Here is a 22849-nt window from a genome sequence, read left to right on the forward strand (position 1 = left end):
TCACAGTCTAGAAGGAGGAGATAGAGAACAAAACAGAACATATTAACAAAATAAAATAAATAGAATAGATATGTATAAGTAAAATAAATAAATAAATAGGGTAATAAATACGTACAAACATATATACAGGTGCTGTGGGGAAGGAATCAATCAATCAATTGTATTCATTGAGCGCTTACTGTGTGCAGAGCACTGGACTAAGCGCTTGGGAAGTCCAAGTTGGCAACATCTAGAGACAGTCCCTACCCAACAGCGGGCTCACAGTCTAGAAGGGGGAGACAGAGAACAAAACGAAACATATTAACAGAATAAAATAAATAGAATAAATATGTACAAGTAAAATAGAGTAATAAATATGTACAAACATATCTACAGGTGCTGTGGGGAAGGAAGTGCTGTCCGTCTCCCCCTTCTAGACTGTGGGCCCCTTGTCGGGTAGAGACCGGCTCTAGATGTTGCCAACTTGGACTTCTCAAGCGCTTAGTACAGTGCTCTGCACATCGTAAGCGCTCAATAAATATGATTGAATGAATGAAGGTAAGGCGGGGGGGATGGAGAGGGGGATCAATCAATCGTATTTATTGAGTGCTTACTGTGTGCAGAGCACTGGACTAAGTGCTTGGGAAGTCCAAGTTGGCAACATCTAGAGCCAGTCCCTACCCAACAGTGGGCTCACAGTCTAGAAGGGGGAGACAGAGAACAAAACAAAACATATTAACAAAATAAAATAAATAGAATAGATATGTACAAGTAAAATAAATAAATAAATAGGGTAATAAATACATACAAACATATATACAGGTGCTGTGGGGAATGAATCAATCAATCGTATTTATTGAGCGCTTACTGTGTGCAGAGCACTGGACTAAGCGCTTGGGAAGTACAAGATGGCAACATCTAGAGACGGTCCTACCCAACAGCAGGCTCACAGTCTAGAAGGGGGAGACAGAGAACAAAACCAAACATATTAACAGAATAAAATAAATAGAATAAATATGTACAAGTAAAATAAATAGAGTAATAAATACGTATAAACATATCTACAGGTGCTGTGGGGAAGGAAGTGCTGTCTGTCTCCCCCTTCTAGACTGTGGGCCCGTTGTTGGGTAGGGACCATCTCTAGATGTTGCCAACTTGGACTCCTCAAGCGCTTAGTACAGTGCTCTTCACACCGTAAGCGCCCAATAAATCATCATCAATCATATTTATTGAGCGCTTACTGTGTGCAGAGCACTGGACTAAGCGCTTGGGAAGTCCAAGATGGCAACATAGAGAGACGGTCTCTACCCAACAGTGGGCTCACAGTCTAGAAGACTAGTACAGTGCTCTTCTCACAGTAAGCGCTCAATAAATACGATTGAATGAATGAATGAATGAATGAATGAAGGTGGGGGGATGATGGAGGGGGGAGAGCGCATCCGGGAGGTTGGGCGTTTTCCCGCGCTTCCTGCGGGGCATGACGGGGGATGTAGTCCGACGTGCTCGGGGCTGACGGGAGGGGCGGGGGGACTTCAACTCCCAGAAGCCAACAGACCAAAGGGAGGGGGCGGCCCCGCGGGGCATTATGGGGCGGGTAGTCCCGGCTCTTCCGGAACTCCGGGGCGGAGGCCTGGCTCGGGACTCCATGTCCCGGCGTGCCCCGGGGCAGCTCCCCGCGGGCAGAGCCGGGGCCCGGCCGCAGCCCATGTTCGGCGGCGGCGGCGGCTCGTGAGGCGGAGGCTCGGGGCTCGCGCGGCTGCAGGCACCGTGGCGCCCGCGGGGACGGAGGGGGGAATGAGTGAGGAGGAGCAGGGCTCCGGGCTCCCCAGGTGAGTGCCCCCCCACACACACACACCGCCCCCTGGCGGCGGGGAGGCCGCAGTGCAGGCCCTGGCGGCGGGACAATACTAATGATGCCATTCATTAAGCGCCTACTATGTGCCAAGCACTGTTCTGAGCGCCGGGAACGGTGGAAGGGGCCGCGCTGGTTCCCACCCCGACTGACCCCGGGCTTTGGGGTCGGGCAACAGACCCCTGCATGCATCGGAGCGACACCCCCCCCCGCCCCAAGCATGGACCAGTGGTGTATCTATTGGAGGCTGGGCATCCTCGTGGCCATGGGCAGCTTCATTCCCAGCATGCTTTGGGGCCCTGGATTGACACGCCCCCCAGCATGGACCAGTGGCGTGTCTATTGGAGGCTGGGCATCCTCTTGGCCATGGGCAGCTTCATTCCCAGCATGCTTTGGGGCCCTGGATTGACACGCCCCCCAGCATGGACCAGTGGCGTGTCTGTTGGAGGCTGGGCATCCTTGTGGCCATGGGCAGCTTCATTCCCAGCATGCTTTGGGGCCCTGGATTGACACGCCCCCCAGCATGGACCAGTGGCGTGTCTATTGGAAGCTGGGCATCCTCTTGGCCATGGGCAGCTTCATTCCCAGCATGCTCTGGGGCCTTCGGAGCGACAGGCGCCCCCCATCCCGGCCCCCAGCATGGACCAGTGGTGTGATCTTTTGGATGCTTGGCATCTTCTTGGCCATGGTCGTCTTCATTCCCGGCGTGCTTTGGGGCGGCGGCGCCCTGCCCCCGTTGGGCTCGATAGCCGCTTCCGGTTGGGGACGGCATCGCCGCCGCGGGGCGCGAGGGGGCGCTGTTGCGCAGGCGCCGCGGCGCGTGCGCGGCAGCGCCACCTGGTGGCGAGGCCGCGGTAACACACCCGGCCCCCCATCTCAATCAATCAATCAATCAATCAATCGTATTTATTGAGCGCTCACTGTGTGCAGAGCACTGTACTAAGCGCTTGGGGAGTCCAAGTTGGCAGCATCTAGAGCCGGTCCCTATCCAACAGCGGGCTCACAGTCTAGAAGGGGGAGACAGAGAACAAAACATATTAGCAAAATAAAATAAATAGAATAGATATGTACAAGTGAAATAAATAAATAAATAGAGTAATAAATCTGTACAGACATATATACGTATATACAGGTGCTGTGGGGAAGGAAAGGAGGTAAGGCGGGGGCCATGGAGATGGAGAGGGGGAGCTCAGGGTCCCTACATTCATTCATTCAACCGCATTTCATCATTCATTCAGTCACTCCATCGTCTTTATTGAGCACTTACTGTGTGCAGAGCACTGGACTAAGCACTTGGGAAGTCCGAGTCGGCAACAGATAGAGACGGTCCCTCCGCACAACGGGCTCACAGTCTAGAAGGGGGAGACAGCAAAAGAAAACATGGAGACAGGTGTCAAAGTGGTCGGAATAAATAGAATTTGTTCTGCAAATGCATTTCTTCATTCAGTCGTATTTCTTGAGCGCCCAACGTGGGCAGAGCACTGTGCTAAGCGCTTGGAAAAGTCCAGTACAACAACAACAGTGACATCCCCTGCCCACAGTGAGCTAATAGTCTTGTGGGGAGAGACAGACAGCAAGACAAATAAATAAAATGACAGATATGGGACATAAGTGCTGTGGGGTGGGTTGGGGGGAAAGAACATGGCCAAAGTCCGGGGATTGGGGACGGTCCTTCAGTCGATCGGCCGATTTTCATTCCTTCATTCATTCGATCGTATTTATTGAGTGCTTACTGTGTGCAGAGTGCTGTACTAAGTGCTTAGGAGAGGACACTATAACAATAAGCAGAAACATTCCCTGCCCACATCGCTATTAATAATAATAATAATAGTGATGGCATTTATCAAGCGCTTACTAGGTGCACAGCACTGTTCTATTATTGTGCTCTATTACTATGTGCTCTGCACATAGTAAGCGCTCAATAAATACGATTGATGATGATGTTCTAAGCGCCGGGGAGGTTACAAGGTGATCGGGTGGTCCCACGGTGGGGGGCTCACCGTCTTCATCCCCATTTTCCAGATGAGGGAACTGAGGCCCAGAGAAGTGAAGTGACTCGCCCGAAGTCACCCAGCTGACAAGTGCCGGAGCTGGCGTTTGAACCCGTGACGTCTGACTCCAAAGCCCGGGCTCTTTCATCATCATCATCATCATCAATCGTATTTATTGAGCGCTTACTGTGTGCAGAGCACTGTACTAAGCGCTTGGGAAGTCCAAATTGGCAACATCTAGAGACAGTCCCTACCCAACAGTGGGCTCACAGTCTAAAAGGGGGAGACAGAGAACAAAACCAAACATACTCACAAAATAAAATAAATAGAATAGATATGTACAAGTAAAATAAATAAATAGAGTAATGTGCTGCTTCTCTATTAATAATAATGATGATGATGATGGTATTTGTTAAGCGCTTACTATGTGCCAAGCACTGTTCTTGAGTGCTTGCTGTGTGCAGAGTAATGTAATAATAATAATAATGATTGTGGTGTTAAGTGCTTACTAGGTGCCGGGCACTGTTCTAAGCGCTGGGGCGGATACCGGCAAAGCGGGTTGGACACAGTCCCTGTCCCCCGTGGGGCTCACAGTCTTAATCCCCCATTTTCCAGATGAGGGAACTGAGGCCCAGAGAAGTGACGTGACTTGCCCAAGGTCACACGGGAGACAAGCTGCGCAGCTGGGATTAGAACCCAGGTCCATCTAACTCCCACTGTACTGAGGAGCAGCATGGACGAGTGAGCAGGGCGCAGGCCCGGGAGTCGGAAGGACCTGGGTTCTAATCCCGCCTCTGCCACCCGCCTGCCGGGTGACCTTGGACAAGTCACTTCTCCGCGCCTCCGTTTACCTCATTTACGAAATGGGGATTCATCCGGTCAGTCGTATTTATTGAGCGCTTACTGTGTGCAGAGCACTGTACTAAGCGCTTGGGAAGTTGGCAACATCTAGAGATGGTCCCGACCCAACAACGGGCTTTGGAGTCAGAGGTCATGGGTTCAAATCCCTGCTCCGCCAACCGTCAGCTGTGTGACTCTGGGCAAGTCACTTCTTTTAGACTGTGAGCCCACTGTTGGGTAGGGACTGTCTCTATATGTTGCCAACGTGGACTTCCCAAGCGCTTAGTACAGTGCTCTGCACGCAGTAAGCGCTCAATAAATCATCATCATCAATCGTATTTATTGAATACGATTGAATCGTATTTATTAAATACGATTGATTGATTGATTCCCTTCTCTGGGCCTCAGTTCCCTCATCTGGAAACTGGGGATTAAAACGGCGAGCCCCACGGGGGACAACCTCATCACCTCGTAACCTCCCCGGCGCTCAGAACGGTGCTTTGCAATCAATCAATCAATCAATCGTATTTATTGAGCGCTTACTATGTGCAGAGCACTGTACTAAGCGCTTGGGAAGTACAAATTGGCATCACATAGAGACAGTCCCTACCCGATAGTGGGCTCACAGTCTACTACTTGCACGTAGTAAGCGCTTAACTAATACCATCATATATATATATATTATATATATATATATATGATATATATTATATAGAGGGGGGAGACAGACAACGAAACATACCATCATATATATATATATATATATATATATGATATATATTATATAGAGGGGGGAGACGGACAACGAAACATACCATCATATATATATCTATTATATAGAGGGGGGAGACGGACAACGAAACATACCATCATATATATATATATATATATATATATATATTTATATATATATATATATATGATATATATTATATAGAGGGGGGAGATGGACAACGAAACATACCATCATAAGTATATCTATTATATAGAGGGGGGAGACGGACAACGAAACAGAACACGTGGACGGGTGTCAAGTCATCAGAATAAATAGAAATAAAGCCGGATGCGCATCAAACTGATGAAATGGGGACTGCGATCCCCACGCGGGACGGGCGCCCGGCCCGATTTGCCTGGATCCGCCCCGGCGCTTAATACAGTGCCCGGCCCGTAGCGAGTGCTTAATAAACACCACAGTTATTATTATTAAGAGCTTGGGGCCGGGGCCGCCCCGCGCGACTTCCACCCCTGGTGTCGGGGGGTCGGGGGGAAAGGGAGGTGGTCCTGAGGGCATCCGGGAGGAGGTGGGCTGGGGGGCCGGGGGAGTCGCGCAAGTAGAGGCCCCTCTTTCTCCCCACCCCTGCCTCAGTTTAGAGCAAATGCTGGCAGCCAACCCGGGCAAGACTCCGATCAGCCTCTTGCAAGAGTATGGGACGAGAATAGGCAAGACCCCCGTGTACGACCTGCTCAAAGCCGAGGGCCAAGCCCACCAGCCCAATTTCACCTTCCGCGTCACTGTCGGCGACAGCACCTGCACCGGTGAGGGACGGTGGGGGACCGGGGGGGGTCTCCCCGCTGGCCCCCCACCCCGGGGAGAGGGGAGCACAAACAGCTCTCTAGGAAAGGCCAGTCGATCGATCCGCCCGCCCAGTCCCGGGCGCCGGGACGCAAGATGGACGAGGAAATCGAGGCCGGACGGACGGGAATTGGCCTCTGAGGGACGGGGAGAGCTGGGCCGGAGAGCCGAGGGCGTGCGGGAGCGCGCCGGGATTCAGGGCCCGTCCAAGTGCCGAGGCCACGGCAAGCCGGGGGAGAGGAGAGGTGAAATCAGGGAAGGCCTCTCGGGGGAGACGCGATTTCCGCGAGAAATGCACCCGCAAGGCGAGACCCGGTCGAAGCCCTCGGGGGGCTTACCGGCTCTTGGGGGACACTGGCAGACTTTATTTACAAAATCAGTCGGTCGACTGAATTTATGGATTGTAAACGGATAGGTACAGATTCATTCAATCGTATTGATCGAGCGCTTACTGTGTGCAGAGCACTGGACTGAGCGCTTGGGAAGTCCAAGTTGGCAACATCTAGAGACGGTCCCTACCCAACAGCGGGCTCACGGTCTAGAAATGCACAGATGTACATTTATTCTATTTCTACTTATTCATATTAACCTCCCCAGTGCTTAGAACAGTGCTTTGCACATAGTCAGCGCTTAATAAATGCCATCATTATTATTATTATTCTTTAGTGAGCGCTTACTGTGTGCAGAGCACTGGACTGAGCGCTTGGGAAGTCCAAGTTGGCAACATCTAGAGACGGTCCCTACCCAACAGTGGGCTCACAGTCTGGAAATGTACAGATGTAAATGTACAGATGTACGTTTATTCTATTTCTACTTATTTATATTAACCTCCCCAGCGCTTAGAACAGTGCTTTGCACATAGTAAGCGCTGAATAAATGCCATCATTATTATTATTATTCTTTATTGAGCGCTTACTGTGTGCAGAGCACTGTACTGAGCGCTTGGGAAGTACAAGTTGGCAACATCTAGAGACGGTCCCTACCCAACAGTGGGCTCACAGGCTAGAAATGTACAGATGTAAATGTACAGATCAATCAATCAATCGTATTTATTGAGCGCTTACTTTGTGCAGAGCACTGTACTAAGCGCTTGGGAAGTACAAGTTGGCAACATATAGAGACAGTCCCTACCCAACAGTGGGCTCACAGTCTAAAAGGGGGAGACAGAGAACAAAACCATACATACTAACAAAATAAAATAAATAGAATAGATATGTACAAGTAAAATAAATACATAGAGTAATAAATATGTACAAACATATATACATCTATCCAGGTGCTGTGGGGAAGGGAAGGAGGTAAAATGGGGGGGATGAAGAGGGGGACGAGGGGGAGAGGAAGGGAGGGGCTCAGTCTGGGAAGGCCTCCTGGAGGAGGCTAGAAATGTACAGATGTACATTTATTCTATTTCTACTTATTTATGTTAACCTCCCCAGCGCTTAGAACAGTGCTTTGCACATAGTCAGCGCTTAATAAATGCCATCATTATTATTATTATTCTTTATTGAGCGCTTACTGTGTGCAGAGCACTGTGCTGAGCGCTTGGGAGAGGAGACCGTGAGCCCACTGTTGGGTCGGGACCGTCTCTATATGTTGCCAACTTGTCCTTCCCAAGCGCTTAGTCCAGTGCTCTGCACACAGTGAGCGCTCAAGAAATACGATTGATGATGATAAGAATGATGGCATTTGTTAATCGATCAATCAGTCGTATTTATTGAGCGCTTACTGCGTGCAGAGCACTGGACTAAGCACTTGGGAAGTAAGCGCTCAATAATACGATCGATGATGATGATGATGACAGTAGAACAGTGAACACAGTCCCCGCCCGCAACGAGCTTACGGTCTAGAGGAGGGGAGGCAGCCATCAATGCACAGAAATAAAATAACAGAGACGGGCATAAGTGGTGTGGGGCTGGGATGGGGGGTGGGAAGAGAAAAGGGAGCAAGTCAGGAGAAAAGGCAGAAAGGAGGGGGAGAGGAGGAAGAGTGGGGCTTAGTCTGGGAATCAATCAATCAATCATATTTATTGAGCGCTTACTATGTGCAGAGCACTGTACTAAGTGCTTGGGAAGTACAAATTGGCAACATATAGAGACAGTCCCTACCCAACATTGGGCTCACAGTCTAAAAGGGGGAGACAGAGAAAAAAAAAACAACCAACAAAACCAAACATACTAACAAAATAAAATAAATAGAATAGATATGTACAAGTAAAATAAATAAATAAATAGAGTAATAAATATGTACAAACATATATCCATCTATACAGGCGCTGTGGGGAAGGGAAGGAGGTGAGATGGGGGGATGGAGAGGGGGACGAGGGGGAGAGGAAGGAAGGCTTCTTGGAGGAGATGGGCCTTCAGGAAGGCTTTGAAACGGGGGAGAAGCGTTGTCCGTGGGATTGGAGGAGGGAGGTGCGTTGCAGGCCGGGGGCCGGGGGTGAGATAGGTGGGGCACGGCGAGAAGGTTGCCATTAGTGGCACAAAGTGTGCGGGCTGCGTTGGAGTAAGAGAGAAGCGAGGTGAGGTAATAAAAATAATAATAATATTATTACTATTATTATTAATAATATTACATTATTATTATTATTAGACTGTGAGACTATTATTAGACTTTTAGACTGTGAGCCACTGTTGGGCAGGGACTGTCTCTATATGTTGCCAATTTGTACTTCCCAAGCCCTAGTCCAGCGCTCTGCACACAGTAAGTGCTCAAGAAATACGATTGACGATGATAATAATGATGGCATTTGTTAATCGATCAGTCAGTCGTATTTATTGAGCGCTTACTGTGTGCAGAGCACTGGACTAAGCGCTTGGGAAGTACAGGCTGGCAACATCAATCAGTCGTGTTTATTGAGCGCTTACTGTGTGCAGAGCACTGTACTAGGCGCTTATAATAATAATGGTATCTGTTAAGCGCTTACTCTGTGCAAAGCACCGTTCTAAGCGCTGGGGAGGTTACAAGGTGATCAGGTTGTCCCACGGCGGGGGGGGTCACAGTCTTCATCCCCGTTTTACAGATGAGGTCACTGAGGCCCAGAGAAGTGAAGTGACTTGCCCAAAGTCACACAGCCGACAGTTGGCGGAGCCGGGATTTGAACCCATGACCTCCGACTCCAAAGCCCGGGCTCTTTCCACTGAGCCAGGGCTCACACAGTTAACATCTAGAGACAGTCCCTACCCAACAGTGGGCTCACAGTCTAGAAGGGGGAGACAGAGAACAAAACCAAACATACTAACAAAATAAAATAAATAGAATAGATAGGTACAAGTAAAATAAATAAATAGGGTAATAAATCTGTACAAACATATCTACATATATACAGGTGCTGTGGGGAAGGGAAGGAGGTAAGCTGGGGGGATGGAGAGGGGGACGAGGGGGAGAGGAAGGAAGGCCTCCTGGAGGAGGTGAGCTCTCAGCTAAGCGCTTACTATGTGCCAAGTGGGGGCAAGGTGGTTAAGTGCTTTAAAGCCAATGGTGAGGAGTTTTTGTTTGACGTGGAGGTGGCTAATAATAATAATGATGGCATTTATTAAGCACTTACTATGTGCAAAGCACTGTTCTAAGCGCTGGGGAGGTTACAAGGTGATGAGGTGGTCCCCCGGGGGCTCCCAGTCTTCATCCCCATTTTCCAGATGAGGGAACTGAGGCCCAGAGAAGTTGTGACTGGCCCAAAGCCACCCAGCCGACAAGTGGCGGAGCCGGGATTCGAACCCGCGACCTCTGACTCCAAAGCCCGGGCTCTTTCCACCGAGCCACGGGATGGGCCACCACTGGAGTTTCTTTGAGGGGCGGAGTGACCATGTCCTGAGCGTTTTTGTGGAACTGTGATTCGGGCAGCAGGATGGACTGGAGCGGGGAGAGACGGGAGGCTGGGAGGTCAGCGAGAAGGCTGATCAATCAATCAATCAATCGTATTTATTGAGCGCTTACTGTGTGCAGAGCACTGTACTAAGCGCTTGGGAAGTCCAAGTTGGCAACATATAGAGACGGTTCCTACCCAGCAGTGGGCTCACAGTCTAAAAGATGCAGTCCTCCAGGCGGGAGAGGTGAAGCGATGGTCTTAAGTGTATATATGTATATATGTTTGTACATATTTATTACTCTATTTATTTTACTTGTCCATATCTATTCCATTTATTTTATTTTGTTAATATGCTTGGTTTTGTTCTCTGTCTCCCCCGTCTAGCCTGCGAGCCCGCTGTTGGGTAGGGACCGTCTCTAGACGTTGCCAACTTGGACTTCCCAAGCGCTTAGTCCAGTGCTCTGCCCCCAGTAAGCGCCCAATAAATACGATTGATTGATTGATTGATTAACTCGGTAGCAGTTTCGGAGGGAGAGAGAAAAAGGGTGGATTTCAGCAGTGTCGTGAAGGTGGGACCGGCAGGATTTAGTGATGGATTACCGCGTGCAGAGCACTGCGCTGAGGGCTTGGGAGAGGACAATTGAATAATAAATAAATAACATTTCCTGCCCACAAGGAGCTGACAGTCTAGAGGGGGAGGCGGAAGGAAATAGAAATAAATAGAAGACAGTTATGGACATAAGTGGGGTGGGGAGGGGGGATGGATTAAGGGAGCAAGTCAGGGTGACGCGGAAGGGAGAGGGAGAAGAGGAAAGGAGGGTGCGTAGGGAAAGACTCTGGGAGGAGATAGGCCTTCAATAATAATAATTATTATTATGGCATTTATTAAGTGCTTACTATGTGCAAAGCACTGTTCTAAGCGCTGGGGGGATACAAGGTAATCAGGTTGTCCCACAGGGGGCTCGCAGTCTTAATCCCCATTTTACAGATGAGGGAACTGAGGCCCAGAGAAGTTAAGTGACTTGCCCAAAGTCACACGGCCGACAGTTGGCGGAGCCGGGATTTGAACCCCTGAATGGTATTTGCTAAGCGCTTACTATGCACCAAGCACTGAACTAAGCGCTGGGGCAGACGGAAGGTAATTGGGTCGGACACAGTCCCGTCCCACGAGGCTCACAATCAGTCAATCAATCAATCAATCGTATTTATTGAGCGCTTACTATGTGCAGAGCACTGTACTAAGCGCTTGGGAAGTGCAAATTGGCAACACATAGAGACAGTCCCTACCCAACAGTGGGCTCACAGTCTAAAAGGGGGAGACAGAGAACAAAATCAAACATACCAACAAAATAAAATAAATAGGATAGAAATGTACAAGTAAAATAAATAAATAAATAAATGAATAGAGTAATAAATATGTACAACCATATATACATATATACAGGTGCTGTGGGGAAGGGAAGGAGGTAAGATGGGGGGATGGAGAGGGGGACGAGGGGGAGAGGAAGGAAGGGGCTCAGTCTGGGAAGGCCTCCTGGAGGAGGTGAGCTCTCAGCAGGGCCTTGAAGGGAGGAATTAACAATCTTAATCCCCATTTCGCCGTTGAGGTCGCTGAGTCCCGGAAAATAATCATAATCATAATGATGGCATTTGTTAAGCGCTTACTATGTGCCGGGCACTGTAATAAGCGCTGGGCTGGAGACAGGCAAATTGGGTTGGACACAGTCCCTGTCTCATCAATCAATCAATCAATCGTATTTATTGAGCGCCTACTGTGTGCAGAGCACTGGACTAAGCGCTTGGGAAGTCCAAGTTGGAAACATATAAGGCTTTGGAAGGCAGGGAGAGTCATCGTCTGAGGGAGGAAGGAGGGGGGAATCAATCAATCAATCAATCAGTCGTATTTATTGAGCGCTTACTGTGTGCAGAGCACTGGACTAAGCGCTTGGGAAGTCCAAGTGGGCAACATATAAGGCTTTGGAAGGCGGGGAGAGTCATCATCTGAGGGAGGAAGGAGGGGGGAATCAATCAATCAATCAATCAATCGTATTTATTGAGCGCTTACTATGTGCAGAGCACTGTACTAAGCGCTTGGGAAGTACAAATTGGCAACACATAGAGACAGTCCCTACCCAACAGTGGGCTCACAGTCTAAAAGACTGGGAAGAACAGGTGGAGCGGATGAATTAAGAACCAGATGGACAGCGGGGTAGACTGATGGGCCGGAAGGCCGAGGATCCAATTGTACTAAGGGCCGGGTGCTTTGGGGTTGATGCTATCTGGGGGAATTAATCAGGGAAGGCTCCCTGGAGGCGGCGGGGTCTCAGGAGGGCTTTCGAGATGGAGAGCGGGCGGATTCAAAGAGGGAGGGAGTCCCTTTGGGTCGGGGGAACAGCGGGGATGGAAAATCGGAGGGGGGAGAGTGGAAGGGGAGGGACCGTGACACCGTGAGCTGGGGAGGAGAGTCGACCCGTAAGATCGATCGGTCAGTTGGGTGTCTGTCGAACGCTTACCGTGTGCGGAGCGCTTGGGAGACGACAGGGCGGTCCCGGCCCATCTTCTGGATGGGAAAGTCGAGGGCCGCGAGACGGGAGGCCGTCGGAGAGCGTTGGGGGGAGGAGAGGCGCGGGCTGGGCCAGAGGCCAGAGAGGCCGAGGTCCATCTGCCTGACGGTTGGCTGGGTCCGACGTGAATTATTACTATTTTTTAAATCAATCAATCAATCAATCAATCGTATTTATTGAGCGCTTACTATGTGCAGAGCACTGTACTAAGCGCTTGGGAAGTACAAATTGGCAACACATAGAGACAGTCCCTACCCAACAGTGGGCTCACAGTCTAAAAGGGGGAGACAGAGACAGTGGTATTTGGTAGGCGCTTACTATGTGTCAAACACTGTTCTGAGCCCTGGGGTAGGTACAAATTAATTAGGTCGGACGAGCCCCTGTTCCACATAGGGCTCGCCGTCTGAGTAATAACGATGGCATTTATTAAGCATTTACCATGTGCCAAGCACTGTCCTAAGCGCTAGGGAGGTTACAAGGTGATCAGGTTGTCCCACGGGGGGCTCCCAGTCTTCATCCCCATTTTACAGGTGAGGGAACTGAGGCCCAGAGAAGTGAAGTGACTTGCCCAAAGTCACCCAGCTGACAGTTGGCGAAGCCGGGATTGGAACCCATGACCTCTGACTCCAAAGTCCGGGCTGTTTCCAATGCGCCGCGTTGCTCCTCTTATTTGGGAGGGAGGACAGGAGTTGAACCCCCATTTCGCAGTGGAGGGAACTGAGGCCCAGAGAAGTGAAGTGAGTTGTCCGAGGTCACCCAGGAGACAAGGGGTGGAGCCAGGATTAGAACCCAGGTCCCGGGCCTCAGCCTTGGGTTTCCTGTCCCGGTCCCCAAGTCGGTCAGTCAGTTGTATTTATTCGTCATCATCGATCGTATTTATTGAGCGCTTACTGTGTGCAGAGCACTGTACTAAGCGCTTGGGAAGTACAAGTTGGCAACATATAGAGACAGTCCCTACCCAACAGCGGGCTCCCCGTCTAAAATTTATTGAGCGCTTACTGTGTCCAGAGCACTGTACTGAGCGTTTGGGAGAGTCCCATCCGACACCGTAAATCCTTAAAAGAGAAACAGCGTGGCTCATTAGATTAGATTAGATTAATGGATAGAGCCCAGGCCTGGCAGTTAGAAGGACATGGGTTCTAATCCCGCCACCTGTCTGCTGGGTGACCCCGGGCAAGTCACTTCACCTCTCCGGGCCTCGGTTCCCTCATCTGTACAACGGCGATGGAGACCGTGAGCCCCACGGTCCAACCCGATGAGCTTGTGCTGCTTAGCACGGGGCCCGGCACATAGTAAGCGCTTAACAAATACCACATTTATTATTATTACTATCATCAAGTCCCCGCGAGGTCCTCTCTCAGGGGACCCTGAGGCCCGAGCGAGAAGGAGCAGGCCGACGCTGCAGGAGGAGGGATTTGGATTAGACGGCAGGAAGCAGCGTGTTTCAGTGGAGAAAGCCGGGGCTTTGGAGTCAGAGGTCATGGGTTCAAATCCCGGCTCTGCCACATGCTTGCTGTGTGACCTTGGGCAAGTCACTTCTCTGAGCCTCAGCTCCCGCATCTGTAAAATGGGAATTAAGACCGTGAGCCCTACGTGGGACAACTTGATCACCGTGTATCCCCCCAGCGCTTAGAACAGTGCTTTGCACATAGTAAGCGCTTAACAAATGCCATTATTATTATTATTATTATTAGAAAGGGGGAGTGGGAGCGAACCGAACGGGCGTCTTCTCCGCGGGTGGGATGTACGGGGGGTCTTTTTTGGGGGGGGGGGGGGGGAGACGGCTCCACGGTGACCTCTGACCTCACTTGCCCTCTCACCCTGCCACGCAGGCCAGGGCCCCAGTAAGAAAGCAGCCAAGCACAAGGCCGCCGAAGAGGCCCTCAGATACCTGAAGCGGGGTAGCGTGCTCGAGGCGGTTCCCGAAGACAGCAGGTGAGGGGGGCTGAGCCGGAGGGCGGCTCCGGGGTCGGGGGTCTCCCCGGGGATGGCGGGAGGGCCGCGGTCCGTTACAAGCGGCGTGGTCCAGCGGCGGCTAGAGCCCGGGCCGGGGGAATCAGAAGGATCTGGGTCCTAATCCGCTCGTCCGCCGCCGTGTGACCTCGGGTAAGTCGCTTGACCCCTCTGGGCCTCAGTTCCCTCCTGTGTAAATCGGGGGGTGAGGACTGTGAGCCCCATGGGGGGCCGTCCCCGTCCCCTCTCCTTAGATACCCCTCCCCGAAACCTCCTCTGCACCCCCAACTCCCGCAGCAGGTCCGGGGGACTGGGGGAGCCTCCTCCCCTCCGTAGCACAGGCGAGCAGGAAGGCTCCCCGGTGGAGGCGCGGGGGCCGGAGGGAAGGACGAAAGGGGGGAATGGTGAGGGGGTCTTCCTTGCCCCCCTGGGAACGGAGAGGCTGGGGTGTGGGTGGGCTGTCTTCCCAGCTCCCCTCGTGTCCCCCCCTCCAGGAGGTCGCCCATGGAGGGGAAAGCCCCAGTGTCGGCGCAGCAATCAGAATGTAACCCCGTCGGGGCCTTACAGGTACGGCTGGCATTCATTCATTCATTCAGTCGTATATACTGAGCGCCCACCGTGGGCGGAGCACTGGACTAAGCGCCTGGGAAGTCCAAGTCGGCAACATCTAGAGACGGTCCCCACCCGACAACGGGCTCACAGTCAAGAAGGGGGAGACGGACGACCTTCCTTCCTCTCCCCCTTGTCCCCCTCTCCATCCCCCCCATCTTACCTCCTTCCCTTCCCCACAGCACCTGTATATATGTATATATGTTTGTACATATTTATTACTCTATATATTTATTTATTTATTTTACTTGTACATATCTATCCTATTTATCTTATTTTGTTGGTATGTTTGGTTTTATTCTCTGTCTCCCCCTTTTAGACTGTGAGCCCACTGTTGGGTAGGGACTGTCTCTATATGTTGCCAATTTGTACTTCCCAAGCGCTTAGTACAGTGCTCTGCGCATAGTAAGCGCTCAATAAATACGATTGATTGATTGATTGATTGACAAAACTAGACATGTGGACAGGTGTCAAAGAGATAAAGCTAGGTGCATCATCATCATCATCATCAATCGTATTTATTGAGCGCTCACTATGTGCAGAGCACTGTACTAAGCGCTTGGGAAGTACAAATTGGCAACGTATAGAGACAGTCCCTACCCAACAGTGGGCTCACATCATTAACAAAATAAATGGAATAGTAAAGATGTACAAGTAAAATAAATAGAGTGATAAATCTGTACAAACATCTATACAGGGGCTGTGGGGAGGGGAAGGAGGTTGGGTGGGGGAGAGGAAAGAGGGGGCTTAGTGTGGGAAGGCCTCCCGGAGGAGGTGAGCTCTCAGTAGGGCTTGGAAGGGAGGAGAAGAGCGAGCTTGGTGGATGTGCCCACTGTTGGGTAGGGACTGTCTCTATATGTTGCCAGTTTGTACTTCCCAAGCGCTTAGTACAGTGCTCTGCACACAGTAAGCGCTCAATAAATACGATTGATGAAGAGGGCCTGGAATGCCCTCCCTCTGCCCATCCGCCAAGCTAGCTCTCTTCCTCCCTTCAAGGCCCTGCTGAGAGCTCACCTCCTCCAGGAGGCCTTCCCAGACTGAGCCCCTTCCTTCCTCTCTCCCTCGTCCCCCCTCCATCCCCCCCATCTTACCTCCTTCCCTTCCCCACAGCACCTGTATATATGGATATATGTTTGTACAGATTTATTACTCTATTTATTTATTTTACTTGTCCATATCTATCCTATTTATTTTATTTTGTTAGTAGGTTTGGTTTTGTTCTCCGTCTCCCCCTTTTAGACTGTGAGCCCACTGTTGGGTAGGGACTGTCTCTATATGTTGCCAACTTGTACTTCCCAAGCTCTTAGTACAGTGCTCTGCACACAGTAAGCGCTCAATAAATACGATTGATGATGATGATGTGCGGAGGGAGGGCGTTCCGGGCCGGGGGGGGGGACGTGGGCCGGGGGTCGACGGCGGGACGGGCGAGAACGAGGTACGGGGAGGAGGTTGGCGGCGGCGGGGGAGCGGAGGGTGCGGGCTGGGCCGGAGAAGGAGAGAGGGAGGTGAGGGAGGAGGTGGGCTGTCCCGCGCCCACCCCCCGAGGGGGCCGGGGGAGAGGGAGGAAGGGGTGGGGAGGGGGTTGAGGGGGTCCGGGCCCCGCTCCCCTCTGAGCGGTGGGGCGTGGCCGGTGGTCTGGGCCCCCTCCCTCCGTGCCAGGAGCTGGTAGTGCAGAAGGGCTGGCGCCTGCCCGAGTACACGGTGACCCAGGAGTCCGGCCCCGCTCACCGCAAGGAGTTCACCATGACCTGCCGCGTCGAGCGCTTCGTGGAGATCGGTACGGGGCCGGGCCGGCGAGGAAGGGGCGGGGTGGGGATGGGGACCCCCGACCCGGGCCCTCCGACCCCCCGCCGCCCGGCCCGCCCGCAGGGAGCGGCACCTCGAAGAAGCTGGCCAAGCGCAACGCGGCGGCCAAGATGCTGGTCCGCATCCACAACGTCCCCATGGACCTGCGGGACGGGCCCGAGGCCGAGGCCGAGGATGACCAGTTCTCCATGGTACGCCACCGCGCCCAGCACGCTCGGCTTGGGAGTCCGAGGTCATGCGTTCAAATTCCCGGCTCCGCCACTTTGGGCAACTCGCCGGGCTTCGGTGACCTCATCTGTAAAATGGGCGTGAAGGCCGTGAGCCTCCCGTGGGACAACCTGATCACCTTGTAACCTCCCCAGCGCTTAGAACGGTGCTTGGCACATAGTAAGCGCTCAATAAGTGCCATCGTTATTATTACGCCCTGTGCCCTCTCCCGCCTTGCTGGGAGCCGTAGCCCCCTCTCTCCTTCCCCGACAGCGGAGTGGTCCGATGCCAAGGCGTTAATGTTGGGAGGGCAGGGGCGATGGAAGGGGGGTGGTGGCGGCCTCGGGCTCAGCCTCCTCCCTCGGGCTCGGCCAGGGCACGGGGTCTCGGCTGGACGGGGGCAAGGGGAAGACGGCGGGCTGCACGTGGGACTCGCTGAGGAACTCGGCCGGGGAGAAGATCGTGTCGCTGCGCAGTCAGCCCCTGGGCACGGCCGGGCCCGGCTCCTGCGGCCTCCTGCACGACCTGTCCGAGGAGCAGGCCTTCAACGTCAGCTACCTGGACATCGGTACCCGGCTGCTCCCCCGGGCGGGGACGGGGACGGGGGAGGGCCTCGGGGAGGGCCGCGGGACTGGGGCGCATCCTACCCTGTGGGGTAAATGGTGGTAGTGGGGCCAGAGGGGCTTGGGGCTGGTGAATGGACCCAATCTCCCAGCATGCTTCTTGCCTCTGCTGGCCTCAGAGCATGCTGGGACTTGTAGTTGTGGCACCTAATGGTTGGGAAGCAGTGGTGGACCCTGTAGCTCTTCTCCTTCTCTCCCTCCTTCCCTTCTCCCTTCTCCCCTTCTCCCTCTTCTCCTCCTTCCCTTTTTCTCCTTCTTCTCCTCCTTCTCCCTCTCCCCTCCTTCCCTTCTTCTCCCTCCCCTCCTTCCCTTTTTTCTCACCCTCTTTTCTTCTCCCTCTTCCCCTTCTTCCCTTCTCCTTTTCCTTCCCTCCTCTCCTGCTTCCTTTTCCCCTCTCCCCCTCCTTCCCTTTTCTTCTCCCACTCCCCTCCTTCCCCTCTTCTCCCTCTCTCCCTTCCCTTCTCCCTCTCCCCCTCCTTCCCTTCTTCTCCCTCTGCCCCCCTTCTCCCCTCCTTCCCTTCTCCCTCCTCCCCTTCTCCCTCTTCTCCTCCTTCCCTTTTTCTCCCTCTTCCCCTCCTTCTCCCCCTCCCCTCCTTCTCCCTCTCCCCTTCTTCTCCCCCTCCCCTCCTTCTCCCTCTCCCCTTCTTCTCCCTCACCCCCGTATCTTCTTTTCCCTCTCCCCATCTTCTCTCACCCCCTTATCTTCTTCTCCCTCTGCCCCTTCCCTTCTCCTTTTCCTTCCCTCCTCCCCTGCTTCCTTTTTCCCTCTCCCCCTCCTTCCCTTCTTCTCTTCTCCCTCTCCCCTCCCTCCCCTCTTCTCCCTCTTCCCCTTCCTTTCTCCCTCCTTCCCTTCTTCTCCCTCCTTCCCTTCTCCCTCTTCTCCTCCTTCCCTTTTTCTCCCTTTTCCTCTCCTTCTCCCCCTCCCCTCCTTCCCTTCTTCTCCCTCACCCCCTTATCTTCTTCTCCCTCTCCCCTCCTTCTCCCTCACCCCCTTATCTTCTTCTCCCTCTTCCCCTCCTTCCCATCTTCTCCCTCTCCCGGTTTCCCTTCTCCTTCTGCCCCCCTTCTCCCTTCCTCCCCTTCTTCTCCCCCTCCTTGCCGTCTCCCCGGCCCCCCGTCCCCATTCCCCCCCCCCCCACACACACACACGCACACCCCCAGACCAGCTGAGCCTGAGCGGGCTGTGCCAGTGCCTGGTGGAGCTGACGACGCAGCCCACCACAGTGTGCCACGGCTCGGCGCCCACGCGGGACGCCGCCCGGGCCGAGGCCGCCCGCCACGCCCTGCAGTACCTCAAGATTATGGCCGGGGGCAAGTGAAAACTCCCCCCCGACCCCATCCTCCCCTGCCCCCTCTACCCCCCAATAAACGTCCGGTTTGTAACTCGGGGTTTGTGGGCTCTGTTTCTTGCCCCAGGAGGGGCTGGGACCGTCAGCACCGTTTAATAATAATATTAAGCGCTTACTATGTGCAAAGCACCATTCTAAGCGCTGGGGGGGGGGGGGGGGGTTACGAGGTGATCAGGTTGTCCCCCGGGGAGGCTCACAGACTTCATCCCCATTTTCCAGATGAGGGAACCGAGGCCCAGAGAAGTGAAGTGACTTGCCCAAGGTCACACGGCTGACAGTTGGCGGAGCCGGGATTTGAACCCATGACCTCTGACTCCAAAGCCCGGGCTCTTTCCACTGAGCCACGCTGCCTCTCCTGGGGTGGGGGCAACACGAACTGGGTGGGGTCCCTGGGGTCGTCATCCTGTCTGTCACCGCTGCTGTGGCCAGAGTCCAGGGAGAAGGGAAGTGAGGGGGGGTGGGATGGGCAGGGGCTGATGTGGAGGGTGGAGGGGGGTTCTTGGGGAACTACCAGACATCAGGATGCCAACTTGGACTTCCCAAGCGCTTAGTACAGTGCTCTGCACACAGTAAGCGCTCAATCAATACGATTGAATGAAATGCCCCCTACCCCCAGAGAGACACACACAGAGACAGATGCACACAGGCAGAGTCGGGCTGAGGCTCCAGCCGACTTTATTGGGGGTGGGTGGGGGGGCCCAGACCCCTCACCCCCCTCCTATCAGCTTAGGCAGCCCTCCCCGCAGACCCCAGAGGTCTACGGTGGTGGGGGGCAGGGGGGTCACTTCTGGCCAAAGTGCCGAGGGGCGGCGGGACTCCAAAACTGAGCGCCGGTGTCGTGGCCGGGCCGGGGCCCTGGGCCCGCCTGGACCCCGCGGCCAAACCTGAGGAGAGAGACCCCCGCCCCTGTCAGGGCCCAGGAGGGTCCAGCGGCCGGCCGCGGCCCCCCACCCCGGCCCCCGGCCTGCTCACCCACCTCTGCGGCTGGAAGAGGACGGCGGCTGGGCGGCCTGGTCTGGGCATGGTCCGCGGCGGGAAGCGGGGTTCCCCTCCTCGGGGCCTGCTCTCTAGGGGACCTCGCCGGGCCCCCCGCTCCTCCTCCTATAGCGGGGGGGAGGGATTGGGGGGGTGGGCTGGCCATCAGGGGCTCCTGTGTGGGGGGGTGAGTGACCCCGATTCCTGCGAAAGCCTCTCACCGACACCCCCGCTTCCCCCAGGCCCACCCCCGGGTGTGTGTGCGGGGGCAGCTGCTTCTGGGGAGGAACCGAGCCAGCCTGGACGCCCGAGGGAACGAAAGACAGGGACAGAGACAGAGGGGAGAGTCGGACACGGAGAGACAGGACAGAGACAGAGGGGAGAGTCGGACACGGAGAGATAGGACAGAGACAGAGACAGAGGGGAGAGTCGGACACGGAGAGACAGGACAGAGACAGAGGGGAGAGTCGGACACGGAGAGACAGGACAGAGCCAGAGGGGAGAGGTGGACAAGGAGAGATAGGACAGAGACAGAGATAGAGGGGAGAATCGGACACGGAGAGACAGGACAGAGACAGAGGGGAGAGTCGGACACGGAGAGACAGGACAGAGAGGGGAGAGTCGGACAAGGAGAGATAGAACAGAGACAGATAGAGGGGAGAATCGGACGCAGAGAGACAGGACAGAGACAGAGGGAAGAGTTGGACATGGAGAGACAGGACAGAGACAGATAGAGGGGAGAATCGGACACGGAGAGACAGGATAGAGACAGGGAAGAGTCAGACATGGAGAGACAGGACAGAGACGGGAGAATCGGACATGGAGAGACATGACAGAGACAGAGGGGAGAGTTGGACATGGAGAGACAGAGGGGAGAATTGGACATGGAGAGACAGGACAGAGACAGAGGGGAGAGTTGGACATGGAGAGACAGGACAGAGACAGAGATAGAGGGGAGAATCAGACACGGAGAGACAGGACAGAGACGGGAGAGTCTGACATGGAGAGACCGAGACAGAGACAGAGTGAGAGCCCCTGTGCCTGTGTCTCTCCGTCCCCGCAGCCCGGCCCTGCCCACCACCCCGGCACTGAGAGGCGGAGACGGCCGGGGCCCGCGGGACTGGAACCCAGGACTCCAAAGTCCCACGCCCCCGGGCAGACGGCAGGAGGAGGAGGAGACAGAGCCAGAGACACACAAGCAGGCCGAGAGAGGGAGGACAAATTGGGATTGGAACTCAGGACCCAAATCCTCCTCCCTCCCACGGCCACCTCACCTCCAGAAAGACACAAGCAGGCCGAGGGCGAGGGCCCCCAGCCCCTCGGGGCGGGATGGGGGGCAGAGAAGCGGCAGTCAGACTGGCGGACAGAGGGAGGACTAAAGCAGGACCGGAACCCAGGCCCCCCGGTGACCCCGCGCCCCCGGCCCATCTTACCTCCAGGCTCCAGCGGTCCAGGTTTGAGGGTGGGCCGGGCAGGGTGCCCCCCACCAAGAGGGGAGGGGGCAACAGCAGCAGCAGCAGTAGCAGCAGCAGCAGCCTCCTCCTCCAGGCTGGCTCCATCCTGCGCCATCCAGCCCTGTCTCCGGCTCTGGCTCCGGGCTCGGCCTCTTATAGCGTCCGGGCCCCTTGGGGACCCCGAGCCCCCAGCCAGCCCCCAGCCCCCCGGCCCGGCCGCCTTATTAGAGCCATAAATTTGGGCCCGACCCCCCGGGAGCCCCCTCTTTCTTTATTAAAGCCCACGGCTGCGCTAGGCCGCCTGGGTTCTTGGGGAGGGGGCGGCCGGCCGCTGCCCAGAGGCCCTCCGGGGTTGGAGCCAGGTGTCCCACCCCTTCACCCCTGCCCCCCAGGGCCTGCCAGAGAGACGCCCAGAGACGAGGGAGCGTCGGACGTGGAGACAGAGACTGGGACAGAGACAGGCAGAGATAGAGGGTCAGACACGGAGAGACTTGAACAGAGACAGAGATAGAGGGGAGAGGCGGACGCGGAGAGACCCAGACAGTCAGGGGGGAGAGTCAGGACAGAGACAGAGTGGAGAGTCGGACACGGAGAGACCTGGACGGAGACAGAGGGGAGAGTCGGACACAGAGAGACTTGAACAGAGACCTGGATGGAGACAGAGGGGAGAGTCGGACACAGAGAGACTTGAACAGAGACAGAGACAGGGATAGAGGGGAGAGTCGGACACGGAGAGACAGGACAGACACAGAGACAGAGGGGAGAGTCGGACATGGAGAGACCCAGATGGAGTCAGAGGGGAGAGTCAGGACAGAGACAGAGACAGAGAGTGGAGTCGGACATGGCGAGACCTGGACAGAGACAGAGATAGAGGGGGGAGTCGGACATGGAGAGACAGGACAGACAGAGAGGGGAGAGTTGGACACAGAGAGACTCGAACGGAGACAGAGACAGAGGGGAGAGTCGGACACAGAGAGACCCAGGCAGAGACAGAGGGGAGAGTCGGGCTTGGAGAGACAGACACGGAGAGACTCGAACAGAGACAGAGGGGAGAGTCGGACATGGAGAGACTCGAACAGACGGAGATAGAGGGGAGAGTCGGACTCGGAGAGACGGGACAGAGATAGAGGGAAGAGTCAGACACGGAGAGACAGGACAGAGACAGAGATAGAGGGGAGAATCGGACACGGAGAGGCAGAAGAGACACAGAGATAGAGGGGAGAGTCGGACATGGAGAGACAGGACAGAGGCAGAGGGGAGAGTCAG

General features: G+C 54.4%; 1 protein-coding gene across 2 annotated transcripts; it reads left to right on the top strand.

The window, feature by feature from the left end:
- The first annotated feature begins 1650 nt into the window (after window positions 1–1650).
- Window positions 1651–19188, top strand: TARBP2 (TARBP2 subunit of RISC loading complex). Of its 2 annotated transcripts, none has more exons than XM_038752663.1 (8): window positions 1651–1808; window positions 6029–6198; window positions 14440–14542; window positions 15055–15127; window positions 16829–16946; window positions 17039–17166; window positions 17558–17750; window positions 18967–19188. In XM_038752663.1, the coding sequence occupies exons 1-8, from the start codon at window positions 1774–1776 to the stop codon at window positions 19122–19124; spliced, it is 978 nt and encodes a 325-aa protein (XP_038608591.1). In that variant the 5' UTR covers window positions 1651–1773; the 3' UTR covers window positions 19125–19188. The 2 variants fall into 2 exon arrangements, with proteins under 2 accessions (XP_038608591.1, XP_038608592.1); XM_038752664.1 differs by having other exon boundaries at window positions 16832–16946.
- The last annotated feature ends 3661 nt before the right edge of the window (window positions 19189–22849 follow it).

The sequence above is a fragment of the Tachyglossus aculeatus genome, chromosome 10, assembly GCF_015852505.1.
Source record: "Tachyglossus aculeatus isolate mTacAcu1 chromosome 10, mTacAcu1.pri, whole genome shotgun sequence".
Lineage (NCBI taxonomy): Eukaryota > Metazoa > Chordata > Mammalia > Monotremata > Tachyglossidae > Tachyglossus > Tachyglossus aculeatus.